Raw genomic sequence first — 18136 nt, 5'->3', positions numbered from 1 at the left:
GCAGGCTGGACTGCAGCTTTATCCAAATGTTAGGCAGGTGCACAAAAATGTAAGCAGGGAACCAGGTCCTTTCTAAGTATAAGCAGATACCGAAGCAAAAAGCATATTGTCACACACATACCATTCAGAAGGAAGGCAATGAGACTTTGAGTGACGCACGTGACAACAACAGACTTGCTTTTGTTATCTGCTGCTTCGCATTTGCTTAGATGGTCTCGAATCCCCACTTGGCTTCTGTGCCTCTCCCTGCAGTGTAAACCACGAGTGGCTCTGAAAGACAGGATGAGGCGTGCCAGTGTGTATACCTTTAAACATTGCTATGCGACTCTGGAAGCAGCTATTTTAAGACAACACTTCCTTTTATATTTAGAGCGCTCTGCAGTATAAATTGTTTAGCACTTCCCTCCTCTCAGATGGAGGGGTATTGTAGCTTGCAGCGCTTAACACGCTGTGCTGCAGCTGAAAACTGACATTAAGGGGAACAATCTATTCAGAAATCAAAGTACAATTCCTTGTTGGATGTGCTTTCCCTTCCCTGGGGAGTGGGGCACGGCAGGGTGGGTGGGTGGGTGCGATGGCTTTCAGCTGGCTTATTTTCTTTCTTTCTTTCCTTTTTGGTTCTTTCTTTGTTGTCAGTTGCCTGTACATCCTGCAACTGAGCGGCGAGATAGTAGGGCTCCAGCCAACTCTCTGCAACACAGCCAGAGAGGCAGGCAACAAAAATAGGCTTGCTGCGCGTGGGAGAAGCAGAAGCCACATTATGAGCAGAACCTTCCATGGTATTATTTTAGACCCAGCATGGACCTGTTCCCCTTTTCCTCTTTTGTCAAAAGATGACACATAGTCCACTCAAAAGGAGCGAGGGCATCAAAAACACAATCGAAACGCAGGTCTCTCTCCATCACACATAAACATGCAGGGAGGCACAGTAACATAAACACATAATACAGACAGAGGCAGGTTTGGCAAGGTAATTGCTTTGGATAGGATCACGCTGGAAACCTGCAGCTTTTTTTTTTTTGTGAGACAGGGACTGGCCAGCTGGGTGAGCCGAGGTATTTTTAAATGCATTCATGCAGGCTCCAATCATCTGGCCATGCTTGACCTATTTTTGGCTCAGGCCAGCCATTGTTCTATTTCTGTTGCCTGTGGGCCAGGCTGTTGTTGATCCGTATGCAAATGAGCTCTCACAAGCTCCGGCCAACTTTGCACACACACACAGAGAGGCAAGCAGGCAGGCAAGCAGGCAGGCAATCAAAGAGGAGGAGGAGGAGGAGGAGGAGGAGGAGGAGGAGGAGGAGGAGGAGGAGGAAGAGGACCCAGAGACAGAATCACTTGCCAGGGCTGGGAGTAATTGAAACTTAAACCCCTAGGGAGTCAGGTCCCTAGAAACTGTGCTTGCTTGTTTTTGTTTTTAAGTGGTTTTATTTCTCTCACTCGACTCCCAAGAATAACCTGAGGGAGAAATATATCCCTCCTCCACCTGCTCTTGGCTTCCAGAGCACAACTAACACAACTAGAGAGGTGCATAATAATTAACAGTTTTATTTTATTTTTATTTATTTTTTTAAAAAGTACCTGTGCATCATTGTGCCTTAAGCTTCTGCGTCAGAGTAAAATGGTTTTTAAACTGGATTGCTGTCATAGTTGGTACTTTAGAAAACCCTGCGTATAGAAATATTTCCTTTATATGTATACATATGCACATGTTGGTAATTTAGTGCCATTTGGTATTGTTTTTGGTTTGGCTTTTTTTTTTTTAACCACTCATCCTGGGGAGGAGGAAGCAGGAGCAGAAGGGGTCGTTTCCAACGCCTCTGAACAGTTGATGATGAATCTTTCATGTAGCAGAAGTGCAGCCTGATTGGAATATGCTGAAGACAATTTACGAGAGTGAATCGTGTTTTTCCTCAGATGGAGTTTCGGGACGTGACCAGCTCTTGGCTCAGCAAAGAATGCGCAGCATGATCAGCTCAGGTAAGAAGCTCTTTGCTGACTCAGCTTCTCGATCTGATAGTTGCATATGTGTGTGTGTGGCAGTGTGTGTCTCCATATAGAGTATATGTATGCATGTATTATATACCCATATACACAGAACCTGTCAAGAATTTGTTGCTGAGTTCTGCATCTGCATCTTTCGTTTATATCCAGCTCCTTGTTCAGCTAAGAGCTCTGCTACAGCATTACTTCCGAGATATAATGCTAGTTTCCAAGCAAAAGAAAGTAATTTTCTTTTCTTTTGCATTTTCCTGTCTTGCTTACAAGTGGGCTTGACGGGTGGTTGTATTATGAAGCATTTTTGCTTGGAAGTAAGCCTGCACACTCCCAACCACAGTAAGGCAGCCATCTGAACCAGTGAGGCTTAGGGTTGCGGTAGCTGTTTGCAATCCTAAAAAAATTGATTTCCTGTACGGGCTCAGACCTCTATTGCAGTTGCTAGGACTACTCAGGTTTTCTCAGGTTTTTTTTTGGGGGGGGGGAGCGCGGAATTTACCAGTAGACAACAGCTCAGAATTGGAAGATGTAACTCATCCTATCCGGTGCAAATAAGCTTAAAGCTGCCTTCTGTAATGTTATCTCTGAAAATCGCAGACAATGAAAGATTTCTGCTAGCATGCTTTTCTGATTCCCTAGCGGTGCTTTGTCAGCTTAGTTCTAAAGTGCATCTGCTTGTACCAGATTTGTAGTTCCTTTCCACGGCTTGAAACATATTTGGGAACATTGAAGTGAAAGTTAGGTGCGATGACTCGCTGAAAGTATCTAGTGAACAGGTGTTTTAAAGATGCAGCTACCAGATTGTTGAAACTACCCCCCTCTCCAGGTTTAGAAGCTCTCCTGGCTACTGTCATCACCTGTTTGCAATGCATGGTATGTGAAAAATCACAGAAGCTTGATGAGGCCATAGGAAAAATCACATGTATTATTGCTTTTGGACACACATTTTAATAAACTGAGAAATACATAAATGCTCCCGAATACAGTACTTGCTTGGCACTGTGCGGTGCTACAGTGGTACAGTGCTGATTCTTAAATCACAATGAAGTTTTTCGTTTCCATGCCATAACTCCAGTTTTTTCCTTTCATTCATTTTACATTGTGTAAGGCTTGCTCATCTGAAATGTCTGATCAGTTGCATAATCTTATTCAAGCCTTCAAGTGGCTGCAACCATAATTAATGGAGAGGAAGCAAATGTTTGGTTGACAGCCTGCCCATTACGATGTCCATACTCCCAGGGCACCTGTTGATCTCTATGGGATTTTATGATATATAGGCTATGTGATAATCTGTTGCCCTTCCTGTTTTATAAGTAAAACTAAGCATGGCGATGGAATCTCATGGTTATGGTCAGTTGGGCAGTTTGAACAAGAACTGCAGGAAGCATGCTGTAGTGAGAACCCTGAAAAGCCTACACTTTTATTTCCTAATTACTCCCACCTTGTTTTTGTAGGTTCAAATCATGGTTTGTGCCATGTGCATTTTTAAAGTACCATTTTCTGTACCTTTAGCTAATGCATAGCAGGTAGAAACCAGCAGCAGCTGAAGCTTTATCCATCAATGCATCCCCATTGCCTGTTGGGCTTCTGTTGAAGCACCAGGACCTTTCCCCATGTGAAGGTGAGCACAATGCAGTGCATGCCCTCCATTGGCCCCACAATTGTTGCTATGTGTGATGTAGATTTAAAGGCGCACCTGGATTGCTGAGGGTTCAGGTTCTCTGGGTGCTTAGCTGCCCATCTCCTCTTCAAAGGCTGTGGTGAGAATTGTTGTGCGGATAGTAATTCATAGCAAAAAGAGGGGGGGGTGCCTGTCATTGCCCTGTGGTAGAGTGCCTGCTTTGCATGCAGGGAGTCCCGGGTTCAATCCCTGACCTCTCTGGGTAGGGCTGGGGAAGACTCCTGCCTGGAACCAGGAATAGCTACTGCCTGTCAGTGTAAACAGTACTGAGCTAGATGTGCCAGTGCGCTGACAGTATAGGGAGCAATGTTTCTATATTTAATTGGGGATGGGGTGAGTTGGCATTTCGAAAACTAAATTGGGTACATGGGCATTTATGCGGGACTTATGGACTTGTTGGTGTGTCTTGGTTTATCATAGGCTAAGAAAAGTGAGGAAAGTTGGACAGAGTTCTCCCTTACGGATGAGCAAAGTTTCAACACAAAGACTGCACTCCTATACTCACCGGGGTGCCAGCTCCTTGGGGCCCCAGTCTTTGGGGCTCCTCCTGCTCCTGCCACGGAGGGGAAGGAGTGTTGAAGAAGCCTCCCACCGGTGGCAATGCCAGGAGGAGGCAGAGACGGAGTAGAAGCCATTGAAGCTGTGCAGCTGCTCGGTTTGGCTCTACCTCTGGCTTCTCCCGACATTGTGGATGGCACGTCCGTTCCCCCCCCCCATTGCCCTCACAAGCTGGAGCCTCTGTATACCCACTTACCTGAGAGTAAGTGCCACTGAACACTGTGGAACTTGCTCCTGAGCAGACATGATTAGGATTACATTGTTGGGCTCCTATACCAAACAGATATATGGAAAACGGACTTTGGGCAGGTGTAGCTTTTCAAACTCCTGCAGGCCTTTGACACAAGAATCAGCATCTGCCAAAATAATCTCTTCTGTACAACAGTTAAAGTTGCATGATCCCTAAATGTTTGACCAGTGCTCTTCTACGTAATGTCATCTGTTGGAATGGCTTGACAGGATAATAAAGTTTCTAGGTCTTTATAGCCAGGCTTCTCTCCCTCTTGCAATAATAAGGGTGTGTCCATTGTGGGGTTAGAATCATAGAATCGTCGGATTGTAGAGTTTGAAGGGATCTTGACAGTCACCTAGTCCAACCATCTGCAATGCAGAAAGATTTCACCCAACGTGGGGCTCAAACCCACAACCCTGAGATTAAGAGTCTCATGCTCTACTGACTGAGCTATCCTCAAGTCCTTTGTGTCCACTTGAATAGTGCTTTTTTAAAAGAGGACTTATGTCACTTGGCGGGGAAAGGAGAGTTAGGAGGGGCCATAGCTCTGTGGTAGAACAACTGGTTCAGTCCCTGGCATCTCCAGGTAGAGCTAGACTAAAACCCCTAAAGAGCTGCTGCCAGTCAGTGTCGACACTAGATAGACCAGGCAACTTCTTGCGTTCCCTGAAGGGGAAACAAGTCAACAGACCAGGAGGGCCTAAGAAAGAGAGGTCCTGGTGGGCAAGCAGTGGTGGAGCTGGCGCAGCAGGGATTTCGCGAAGGTAGATCTGGTGAAGTAAAGAGGACCAAACAGCAAGGAGGCACTAAGGAAGCAGTGGCGTGAAAACAAGGCCACCGACAAGAAGAGCATGAACCTAGAGTAGGTCCCAGGGCATTCTTACTATTGGCCGCTGCTATCAATTCTGCTTACACAGCTGATCAAGAACCTTCAGCCCTCATCTGGGGGAGGTCATGGCAGGAGAAAGCATGTAGAGATGGTTGCCTGGCAACTGCCAAAATGCTTGCCTGCTGTTTCTGGGTAACCACATGCTTTCTGCTTTCCCTGTCTGTCCTGGAAGAGACCCAGGCAGACATGGCGCTGAGGGCTCCAGTCTGCTCAGTGTAGAGCTCATGGATTGGGTATGTGCATCCTATCTGGTCACAAGGAATTTCAAGGGACTTGGCATATTGCCTGTGCTTTTTTGACCACAGGTGCCAGCCATTAGATCCCGCTTTTTAAAATAAATAAATGTTGTGAGCAATCTAATGGATTTTTTCATGTAACACAGACTTAAAATTCCACATGCTCCTTTATGTTCACGATGTACAGTTTGGATACCTGGACGAGAAAGCATTGGAGCGAATCCTTTTTCCCTGACCCTGATTGTGTGAGTCTCTGGATAACAATATCCGCGCCCCACAGCGGTTCCTCTCACCTTATCTCCATGGTGACTTCCTGCCTGCCAGGCTGCTTTAAAACTTAAGTCATCGAAACCAGGCCAGTGAAAAGTTGGCAGCTTTGATGGTGAATCCACCAACCATCAAATGCTAGGGTTTATTTGTTTCATTTTGTTTACCTTACGCGATGATTATAACCGCACTTGGTTCGAAACTAAGTTCCATTGAAATTGTTGAGCCTTGCTTCTGTATGGGTGTGCGTTCAAAGAAATGAGCTGGTTTTCTCTTTCACATAAATAACTTCACGGCTGTGCATTGCACTCTTTGTTGGACGATATAATTGCTTACATTGCCCTGTGGTTTGTCATGATACAGCACAGTGGTGGTGCGTATGATTTGCAGGTAAAAAGCCCCAGGTTCCATCTCTGCCCTCTCTAGGTATGGCTGGGGAAAGCCCTGAAACCCTGGCGAGCTGCTATTCAGTGTAGACAGTCCTGAGGTAGATGGACCAGTGTTCCAATTGCATAAGGAAGGTTCTCTCACGTGCATTAATTGTGATGGATAAACAGTTCCTTTAGCCAGAAAACGCAACATGTCCCATTTACACCACCTACCCACCAGCCATGAAAAACAATTAGGAATTTGCACGAATGAAGCACATACTAAATGGGTTCTGTTTCAGTCACAAAGCCTTAAATAAATTGTACAAGCATTCCTCAGCTCAGACGACTCAATCTTAAAAAATAAAATGGAATGGGTTGGCACTGGATACACATTCACAAACTAAACTGTCACAGGAGTTTCTGAGGCTACGAGGCTCGTGAAATATTGCTGTCATTTGAAGCAGCAGTTCTAGAATTCCCTTAATTACTGCTTCCTCCATTTGCCTCCTTCTCTGTCTGCAGCGTCTATTATGAATGGGCTGAACTGGAGATCAGAAATCAGGTTATGAATAAGACATTCTAGAAGGGTGCTAAGTAAAGGCACCTGCATGTTACTGTGGGATAATAATGACATGACCGTTATTATTTTGTTTTTTTTAAAATAAAAAAATCAGGTGGTAAAGTTCTCCAGGAAGAAAAGAAAAAAAGATAGAGAGTGACAGTTTCCAACACCCGCTAGTTCAAGGATCAGAAAATGAATTTCCATCATGTTGTAAAAGATAGAGAGAGATACTAGTTTCTTTTTTAAAATGTTTATTGCAAAAAGCTGCTCCCAGTTCTCCCTTCGCTCTCTCTGTCACTCACATGAACGTGTGGGATCTAAGTATAGATAGCTAGGCTCAGGACTGTTGCATCAGTGCATAACTTAATGTAAGTTAGCAAGACCAAACAGCAGAGAAAAGGGTGCGGTGGCTTGCAGCACTATAGGAAGATGAAGTTGGCATCCATGGCTGATATGTGTTTATTTACTGCATTGATACCCCAAGGAGCTCAAGGTGTTATCATCACAACAACCCTGTGAGGTGGGCTGTTCTGAGACATTGTTCAAACAAATCGCAAAAGAGTTGGAGGGAGACCAGAGTATGTGCAGATGGTTGGGTCACCAGATCAGTAGTGCACCTAGGTAATTTTAGATGCTGAACTTAATGGCCTTCTTTCTTCAGTTGCAAAGCACTCAATTAGCATTTATCTCCCCCATGCACACTGCCATTCCATGCCTTTACAGCCATTCTTACCTTCCTGATATGTCAGAACAAAAGCATTTGGCTAACCCTAATTAAAAGAGGCAGAAAAGAAAGTCTCTGAGCATATGCAGTTTTGCATTTTGAACTCGCTTCAGTCATAGCACCACTTGTGGAGCATAAGAGTAAAATGTTGTTGTTTTTCTTCTGCCTTGGCTGCTAAGCACATCTAGCTGGGAAGAAGACCTATTTTGTTGTAGAAAAGGATGATATGTTTTTTAAAATAATAAAATATATGTAGCCATGTATTTGCCTGGCTGGCCATTGCCCCCTGATGATAAAGCACTTAGAAAAGTAATAAACCGAGGATGCTGTGGCAATCAGTGTCAGTTCATAGGGTGGGGCTAGTGACTGGCATGCCGACACCATGTTTGTTTGCCATTGCCCCTGTCTTCTGATGGTCTTGAGGAGCAGTGGTGAAGGATCTGGAGTGGAGACCTGAGGGCCAGCCCTAGCTGCGCTACTGGACCAGACTGATTTAGCAATCCAACCGCAGGGCACCACACTGCAGAAAAGCAAATAGCTCAGTGGAGGAGCCAAGCTAATAAAAATATGTCCTCCTCTGCAATTGTCTTCATTCCATTTGACCAAATAGAAGACACCTTTCAAATTTGCCCAGGCTCATGAGAAAGCCACCCACCTGGTTTTCGGATGCACAGTTTTGTGTTTCTTAGTGAGGTACGGTATTATTCCTGTCGCTATTCTGCTGTGGCAATTTTTGCCTGGTATTGCTGCATATAGACACCCAGAAATGCTGTTTTGCTTCTGCTGTTTGCAAGTTAAGTACTTATTTGTTCTCTTGCTCACATTTCATTGTGCCAAGGTATTATTCCAGCCTCTTTTTCAACAGGTTGGTAAACTGCTGTGTGCCTATCCTTTATTCAGCTTTATTCCTTGGGTCTCAAAACTGCACATACATTGAACATCAGGGCTGGTTCCAGAGGTTGGCAAAGACTAGCAAGGGGCCCACCGCCCTAATAGTGCTACCCTTTTCACTTTGCACAGAATATCCAAGAAGATGAAATAGTTCTCAGATTGCATGTCTTTTTGTCTTCCAGGTTAGCCCCCCCCCTTCCCGGTGAGGATGCCATAACCGAGGGCCATTAATCCCCTATAGGATATACTTCTAAACATGGTGCATTATGCAAGGCTACACACAGAGACCACTTCTGAGACAATCTGGAGTTGTTGTTTTTCAACCCAAGCCATTCGGAGAAAGTCCCGAATGCACATGCTCCCATCATAGATATTTCCAGGCATGTGCCATTGAAACTATCCCCATTGAAGCTAAGCAGCAGTATTTATGAATGAGCATCATGTGTCCTCTCTTTTCTCAGTTTCTAAAATGGTAGAAAATGTTGCTGATACAAAACACTGGGAGTGAACTGAATACCAACTCTTTTATTGTTAACACTATTAACAGGAAAACTCATATTGAAATAAAGGAAAATTTCAAGAAAAGTTTGTTATTAACATTTTATCCCCCCCCCCCCGGGGGCGCATCATGTTTGCCGCTCCGGGTGCCTGAGCGGCTTCCGACGGCACTGTCCCAAACAGGATGCGATCATTTGTTCACTGCTATAGCTTGCTAGACATATATCACAAGGCCTCTCATTGGGGAGAGTCATCTGTCTATTAATGGAACGGGGGGTGGGGGGAGGTGGTGGAAGATGTGTTAAGGCAGAGGGTTGATAGCAGATAACTACTTTCTCCCATAGTGCTTCCACAGGAATATGCTTGGTTTTGTGACTTATCTTTTTGAATTTTATGTCGAGGAGCTGAGCTTTTTTTGTTATCTGGGCTCCAGCCTAGGATAAACTGACTTGATGGCAACTTGATATGGCAAGCTCTAGAGGAGAGTTCACGCAGAGTTCTTCCCTTCCAACCACTTTGCCCTGCAGCAACTCATCTTGCTCAGCCTACCTGGGACCATGTGGCCACCGGCTTTACGGATTCACTAGCCCCTTTCTGATTCATTTTCTCCCTTCCCCTCACCCTCCCACACCGCCACTCCCAGCAAGAAAAAGCCCAAATGAAACAGAAAAGAAGAAACCTTGGCAAAATGATGTGCTTTGATTGCCATAGCATATGTGCTTCCTGTAGACTGCTGCATAGATCACAGGCTGGAGAACCTATGCTCCTCCACTTGTGGTTTGTATCCCTTCACCCCAGCAAACATGGCCCACGGGCATGGGTGATGGGAAGTTTGGTCCAGCAACATTCCCATCCCTGCTACAGGTGATTGGGTTTTAGTTGAGGGCCAAATCATGTTCTGGACCTGTGATGAGCCATTGGGGGGGGGAGAATATCAAACCCCCCCCCAAAGAAAAACCCCCTTTCTGTATGTTTTTTTTACTTCAAAGAACTCCCTGCTCCCCCAACCATTGGTGATATTTAAGTGATGGAACTGGTGTGGAGGGAAATCTGCAGCCCTTGCTTTTCAAAGAAGAAAATTACATTGGGAATTCCAAACATGGAGCTTCGTTCAAATCTGTAGTTAGGCCCCAAGAAGCCTGGATTCCTCAGGTATGTACACTTTAAGCAGGATGCTACCTCTCAGCATATTAAGCAGCAGTGCTGTGCACTTCAGTTCACAAGCATAAGTGGGGCTGAGGGGCCTATAGCAAGGCGAAGGAATGCTGTTTTGCTTCCCTTGCCTGTAAAATGGGAATACAGTGGTACCTTGGTTCTCAAACGCCTTGGTACTCAAACACCTTGGTTCTCAAACGCAGAAAACCCAGAAGTAAGTGTTCCAGTTTTCAAACGTTTTTCAGAAGCCAAACATCCGATGTGGTTGTCGGGTATTGTTTCCGGGGCGCCTGCACCAATCAGAAGCTGCACCTTTGTTTTCGAACATTTCGGAACGCAAACGGACTTCCGGAACAGATTAAGTTTGGTGCTTTTGCTTTTTGCTATTTATTTTGCGTTTTTCTTTGTGAGGCTTTTTTGGTTAATTTGTGTTTGTGACTGTGTGGAACCCAGTTCAGCTACTGATTGTTTGTGTGACTGCAGAAATGGATAAACAATGACTATCATCAGTGCAGGTAAGGAAACAATAATAATTTTAATTTTTATCATCTACAATACTGTTTTATTTATTTTATAGTACAGAACTGCTTTCATTTTATGGCTCAATAGTAAAATTCATGTTAAATTGCTGTTTTAGGGGTTGTTTTTAAAAGTCTGGAATGGATTCATCCGCTTTGCCTTACTTTCTATGGGGAAGCACGCCTTGGTTTTGGAATGCTTTGGTTTTGGAACAGACCTCTGGAACAGATTAAGTTTGAGAACCAAGATAAAGGTAAAGGTACCCCTGACCATTAGGTCCAGTCGTGACCAACTCTGGGGTTGCGGTGCTCATCTCGTGTTATTGGCCGAGGGAGCCGGCGTACAGCTTCCAGGTCATGACAAAGCCACTTCTGGCAAACCAGAGCAGCACACGGAAACACCATTTACCTTCCCGCCAGAGCGGTACTTATTTATCTACTTGCACTTTGGCGTGCTTTCGAATTGCTAGGTTGGCAGAAGCTGGGATTGAGCAATGGGAGCTCACCCCGTCACAGGGATTCGAACCGCTGATCTTCTGATCGGCAAGCCCTAGGCTCTGTAGTTTAACCCACAGTGCCACCCGCGTCCCTTTTAAGAACCAAGGTACCACTGCAGTAAAAACAGTAGGATTGATGTGTGGAAAAGCAAAGTAAGGAAATGCTATTCCTGAGCATTACTCCTATCCTTTGAACGTAATCTGCAATCCATTAGACCTCCCTTATCTTCTGTTTCGTATCACGTTAAGGGGGAATGAGGGAAAACGCTTGCTTACTATAAATGGGTATTGAGTACCTGTCCGTGTTATGGATACGAATGCACACACATTGATTTTTATTACTGTACAAATACCATTGAAGCGATGTACCAAATTATAGAAAGTGTTTGTTATGCAGTTACACTGCATGTTCTTCAACTGCTTGGCTGGTCCCTCATGATAAAACGCCTCAAATAAACTGGTCAGGGATAGTTGCATTTATTATCTGGATTTTTTTTCTCCATGTCTTTACATGCTCACATTGTTTTCTTTAAAGGAAAACAGAGGGAGGGAGGGAGAGACGCCCTGATGAAATAAGTTGACAGGAATTATTCTATACTGGATGCTGATCTAAAGCACAGTCCTCTAGAACAGCCTGACTCCTCTGGGTCAGTTATTCTTAGCTTCGTTTATTTATATCTTATGGCATTACAGGTCTAAGATTAGTTGGTTAGGCGTTATCATACCATCTGAGTTACCTCCTAATATAACTCTACACCGGAATGATTATTTATAGAGGGAGCATTCTGTCATTTTTTTGAGTTATTTCTAGTGGTTTAAATAGAGAAGAGTAACAGTCAAGAAAAACCACAGATTCCTTCCTGCTGCCAGAGCAGCGCAAAGATAACTGCTTCTTGAGGGGACAGCGATATTGTTCCAAAACGTGTGTTGGTTGCAGATGTGACAACCCTTTTATCCCCACTGCTTTAGAGTAAAATGAGATGCCCGGGGGTATAGCTCACTCCTGCTTGGGCAGAGGAAGAAGACCAAATTGAAAAGCCTTGTCAGAAAGAACACATTATCCTGGCTGATGATGACAATGTGTAGGGACTTGTAAGCATCTCTCTCTCTCTCTCTCTCATATATATATATATCAGACACGACTGGGCCTGATGGTCAGGGGCCCCTTTACCTTTATATATATATATATATTCCTATGAAGCCTCTAAAAGTGATTTCATAGTATAAGAAACACATATGTTAAAGCAGTTGCCTGCTTCGTCAATCTATCTGCATATTTTCTTTTTTATTTATATACCACCTGACTGTAGGAAAACAAACAAACCTCAAAGAGATTTACAAGAACGGTAAAATAATAAAATGATCACTTTAAAATTTATATTCATAATTTAAAACATACAGGAGGGTAAGACTGCAAAAAAACAGAGACTAAAACAAATTAAAACCCCTGCAAACTTTCTAAACATCCAGGTAGGCTCGTCTAAATAAGAATGTCTTCAGCAGACACTGAAAGGAATACAGTGAAGGCTGCTGCCTGATATCAATAGGCAAGGAGTTCCAAAGTGTCACACTAAGCTATTGAGTTCTTACAGATGCGGTGCCAGGTATTATGTGGTATGCATAAGAGCGCCCATTCTGCTGAGGCAGCCAAGTGGGCACATACTGGGTAAGGCAGTCTCGCAGGTAAACTGGTCCCAGCTTTATATGCTGGGATGCATTAATGTTTTTTTTATCACCCACCCTTTTTCAACACTGATAGCAGGGCGGGCTACAGAACATAAAATAAAATAAAAACAAGCAACCACACCACAAAATAAAAAACAATGCGTACTGAAATATACCAGCTGTTCAACTCTTGTTTGGGTAGAAGAAGAAGACCAAATTGAAATATGCTGTCAGAAAGAACACATTATCCTGGCTAACGTTGATGACTAGGATATGTCCATTGCCTATTTTTAGGGGACACCTTGGTTGACTTCTGCATCCAGCCTAAGCAATGGCACATACACACAGCTCCCCCCCTCCCAATTCATAGCATAGACCTTTCTAGTGAAAATTCACTAACTGCAAGAGCAAAAAGTTAGCATTTAATGCAGTGTTTGGTTTTACACTTATTATTTTTTTCTGTTTTTTTTTGTTCTTGTCCCATTTTTCTATCGATTGCTTTTTATGTGCTCCGTCTAGAAAGGCAAATAATTAAGCAATATTCAGCTGCCTTAAACTAAGAAATAAATAAAAACGTCTTGCTGCCGTAGGTGTACATTGTAACCAGGGCTTTATTTCAGCCGGAACTCAGTTCCGGCACCTCTCAGGTGGGCGCCATTGCCATTCTAAGAGAACAAGGGAGATGTTCACAGTGAGTTCTGGCACCTCTTTTTCTAGAAAAATAGCAGTGGCTGTAATTGGATTTATTTGCTTATTTCAAATGTTTATAAAGGGGTCCTTAGACCCAAAATAGATTAGCCAACCAAGTGATATGTTGTTGTTTTTAAAAATAATAACAATACAGAGCTCAAATACTGCCGAGAGTAGACACTAAAACGATAATGAATGTTGGCTTTAAGCTGTTAAAAGGCCTGAGTGAACAAAAAGGTCTTCGCTTAACACCAAAATACGTTACTCTAGGCACCTGGTAGGCCTTTCTGGGGCAGAGGGCACACCTTTTCCCTTGTATTTGGCTTTTCATCATAGATGCCATTCCCAGTAGAAACTAAGTACGTAATCACTACTTTTTTTCTGGGGGGGACGCAAGGGTAAGCATACCCCTAAACATTTTGTGAAGTTTGGCGTCATTGAGGGCCAGTATTTCAATATACAGTGGAACCACAGTTTGCGAACGTGATCCGTGCAGGAGGTATGTTTGCAATCCGCAGCGCCGCACCTGGGCATGCACGTGACGCGATTCGGCACTTCTGCGCATGCACAAAGCGCAATTTAGTGCTCCTGCGCATGCGCGAGCGCTGAAACCCGGAAGTTATCTGTTCCGGCACTTCTGGGTTCGGCGCGTCTGTAACCCGAAAATGCGCAACCTGCAATGATCGTAACCCGAGGTATGACTGTAAGTAGGAAAATGAGAGTACCCCTAAACATTTTTTAAGGGAAAAAAAGCACTGTACGTAGTATTGTATTCATCCCATTGCTTTAACTTCTCTCTTACCCACAGTCTATTGATGACATTATTTAGGAATGGATGAATGTTTTCCTTTTCCCACAGTAAACATTATAAAACAAAACAAAACCCCTATCAAAATACATATTTTGGAATACATATTTCGATGCACAAACTGTTGGGTGGGAGAGAGAGAGTTTGAGCTGTATTTTAACTTACGTTGCAGTGGCCAGTGGGATGGGTTAGAACTGCCCCCTCATCTCTGGTACCACTGCAGTTTACCTGGTTGGGAGTGAGTGGGTGAGAGGGAAGGAGGGGGAGGACACAGTGTGGCACAATGTGATGGATTGGTTCCAGTAGTGCTTCTGTGCAGCTCCAACCTCATCATTGCCGTGCCCAACGACAGCCCTTTTCCCATCCATGGTAACCAGCAGCAGCTCCAGTGTCAGGAGGGCAGCTGTGTGCCAGCACTTTCCGCTACCACACTTACATGCTCCTTCAGTACCTGAATGGTATTTTAAAATTTCCACAAATATAAAAAAATAATTCTGTGACGTATTATGTCTCACCACAGATGTAAGGTGGTGATGATTTACATTCCAACTTGTACCCATCGCAACTAATGGCATTTCTGTTCTGCTGCCGTTCGGTTTCCGCCAAATGCTACATAACTCATCTGGCTGCCCACTATTTAACATAAGATGCGTAACTATTTGCACATCTTACATTCATTTCATTATACAGGAAACATCAAAACTATGCAAAAAAGAGTCAATGTTGTGAATCAATGATGATTATATTTACTTGGCTGGTTTATGATTTAACTTCTGCTTAGTTTTCAATTTCCAACAGAATTCTTCAGCATCCATGTCTCACCCATTCTGAAAAACTCTGAAACGTTCCCAATGTTCACATCATCCAAGTGAAATTTTGTTTTTCCTTTCCAGTTTCTGATCCCTCTCTCAGTTGCTCCCTCTACCATCAATAATTTCATTGCAATCTTCACAGGAAAGAAAAATATCTTTTTTTCCTTTACCATTCTGCAAAGTACCAAGAACGCAGATGGTATAGTGTAAATATTATTATTAATAGCAACAGCTTGCTACACTGCTTTTAAGCAAAGCTATATCTCTGACCCTCCACCGCCACATCTGTAATATGAATATTGTAAATATGACCCTAATTTGCAGGATTGTTGTAGTATTACTGAGACACTGTTAGAAGCATTTGGAAATTTTAGGAGAGCATCTTTTGCCAATAAAGAAAAGAGGGGCATGTCTCTTTGATATTTGTAGCTGTTGTAAATTATTTATATTTATAAATCACCATCTGATTAAAAAAAGATGGTGTGCAATGAAATCATTAAAACATATTAAAATTATAAAATAACTACAGAGCATATTATGCATACTATCTATGAAGACAACATATTCTTAGACAAATAATATAATCAAATTGAATTCAAAGAGGGGAGGAGCAGGCAAGCAGGCAGATATTTCTGGAAAACTGATCCGGGTCCTAATTAGTGTTGCCAGAATTGGTTCTTTTGCCCAACTTCAACTGATCATAGAACCAGGCTTTCAGCTTTCTACAAGCCTGTTTCATCCTTACTTTCACTTAATGCAACCTGATCTTAGCTTTTTATAGCTCAATATGGAACTACTAAGCAATCATGAACACAGACACAAGCACTGCTATTTTGACAGCCCTATACAAAATTGTAAAAAAAATTACTTGGGAGCTGCGTAAAATGCATGCAATTGTATTCAGATTACAAGAGTAGCAAACACAAGATTCCTCTAAATACAAGCTTTCTTGAATTTGTGCTGAGATGAATAATTTAATGGCAACATTCATACCTTGGCACACAAGTGATGGAGGAGAGAATGAAAATTACCACAGCGAGACTTCATGAATATAAACAGCAAAAAAGAATTATAGGTAATGTATGGATGGATTCATTACTTGCTGTCATTGTTTTCTTCAAGACATTTCCTCACTGTTGCATTTTCAGATTATCAAAAAGTACTGACTTTTTTTGTTTAAAAAAAAAGGAAAAAAGACTATTGAGTATAGCCGCATATTTGCTCTCAGGGTTATATCCGTATTTAATGATGCCATATCATATGAATTGCAGTGCTTGATGGAAACAAATGAGAGCAAAGATTAAGAAAACAGGTTCCAAAATGCAAAATTATAACAAATCAAAAGAAAGCAATTTGCTATCGTGAGGCTTGGAGTTGAAAATAGAGGGAGACATGTTGAGAAATAAGAAATTAAGAATGTGTGTAGATCCAAGAGCTATGAATAAAAATTATAAGAGAACATTATTCACCTGCCTAATGTAGAAGAAATTCTCAATAAGTTAACAGGAAAGGGACTTTTTTTATTTATTTTTCTGTTTTTATATGATAGAATCATAGAATTGTAGAGTTGGAAGAGATGACAAGGATCATCTAGTCCAACTATTTATTTGCATAACTTATATACCACTTACATTTCATCAAAACTCTTCAGTGCTTTACAACAATGATGAAAATATCTTAAATAAACAACAGCTGCAAAAAAACAACAACCATGGAATTCCTTCCTTCTATAAAACAAAATAAACACTAGACATAACAATCAAAAATACAAGGGAAATTCAAAACTAAACTAAAGAGCCTCTAAAAATCAGATAGTAAAATATTGCAAGTGAAAATCAGTTATATAACATATTGGGGAAAAAATATATATAAATCAACTCTTCCCAACCATCGTATAACAATCAATCATACCATTAAACAAAACAGTCAGATTAAATTTCTAGCACCCTACAGCAATAGACACAAATATTCAACTACAACTAAAGCGTAGACCGTTCACTTCCACTCAAGCACAACTATATACAGTCCTAATTCAAGGTAACTCAAATTTGGGCAAAGTGACATGAAAATAAGAGGACATTCTAGGAAAGGGGCAAGGAAACACAGGGGAAACGGCCAAATCCCAGGGAGGAAAATCTGGCATGTATCCCTAGCTTTCCAAGCCAGCTCTTGAACCTGCTGGGTCCAGCTGTGAAGACTCATATATGGATCCTTTCTGATGCTTTTCCATTCTTCACCTGCCTCTAGTTTCAACTGGGGGTGGGCAAATATGATCATTCAGCCACTTTCCCATCTTAAATTTGGTTCCCACGCTTCCACAACAGTTTGAGGATTTCTTATTTCAAAAAAAGTCCTCACGGAAATTCACCACCATTTCAGTGCAAAGTTGTCATAATACCTTTATATGCCACCTTTATATGCATTTTTTACCAATACACACATTTTTTCCAGAGCAATTTTCTCCGATATATTGCATTTTATGTTATTTTCACTAATATGCACACTTCACTCTAGTTATATGCATTACTTGGCTGGAGAACTGCATTGCAAAATCCAGAGACGCGCAAGTATCAAAGGGTGTTGACAATGATGTTGATGGCTTATTGTGTTTATATGTAGCTTTTCACACTGTAGTGACATACAGAAGAAGAAGAAACAAATAACAAGAAACTTTAAAGCTAAATATAAAACAGCAATAAAATGAGACCTAAAACTATATAAGGAACAATTCTAGCCGACTTAGGGATGCCTGTGGTTTGGTTTGCATATTCTTTTGGAAGGTGCAAATTAGGTTAAGTTCACCTTAAAATGTGAGTTCAATCAGATTTCTACCCCATTCCTTAGTTTCAACATAATGGCTGCAGATATTGCTTAGAAACAGTATCTGCTCTTAGTAGGACATTCTAGCCAGAACCTAATTCTTCTCTCCACCAATCTGTTCCTACTTACCTTTGTACCTTCTCAGCCTGCTGCTCAGGTACTAACTGTTGATAGGCAACTTCAAGGTCACTTTTCTCCCTTATGGTTCTTTACCATTAAACAGGACTTGAATCAGGCAACCCTTCAGAAGGAGGCCTGATCCTTTGT

General features: G+C 42.4%; 1 protein-coding gene across 5 annotated transcripts in view; it reads left to right on the top strand.

The window, feature by feature from the left end:
- Window positions 1–18136, top strand: part of HDAC9 (histone deacetylase 9) — a 450375-nt gene that overhangs the window by 174791 nt on the left and 257448 nt on the right. For 3 of the 5 annotated variants that reach the window (XM_088653965.1, XM_035130280.3, XM_035130275.3), the window contains one exon: window positions 1915–1977. In XM_088653965.1, coding sequence (XP_088510091.1) covers window positions 1915–1977 — 63 coding nt within the window. Of the gene's footprint in view, window positions 1–1212; window positions 1525–1914; window positions 1978–18136 lie in introns of those variants that run through there. The other 2 variants (XM_088653966.1, XM_088653967.1) reach the window with 2 other exon arrangements.

This window comes from Zootoca vivipara, chromosome 11, assembly GCF_965207765.1.
Source record: "Zootoca vivipara chromosome 11, rZooViv2.hap1.1, whole genome shotgun sequence".
NCBI lineage: Eukaryota > Metazoa > Chordata > Lepidosauria > Squamata > Lacertidae > Zootoca > Zootoca vivipara.
Note: the sequence above shows the minus strand (reverse complement) of the source record. Positions and strands in the feature narration are given on the sequence as shown.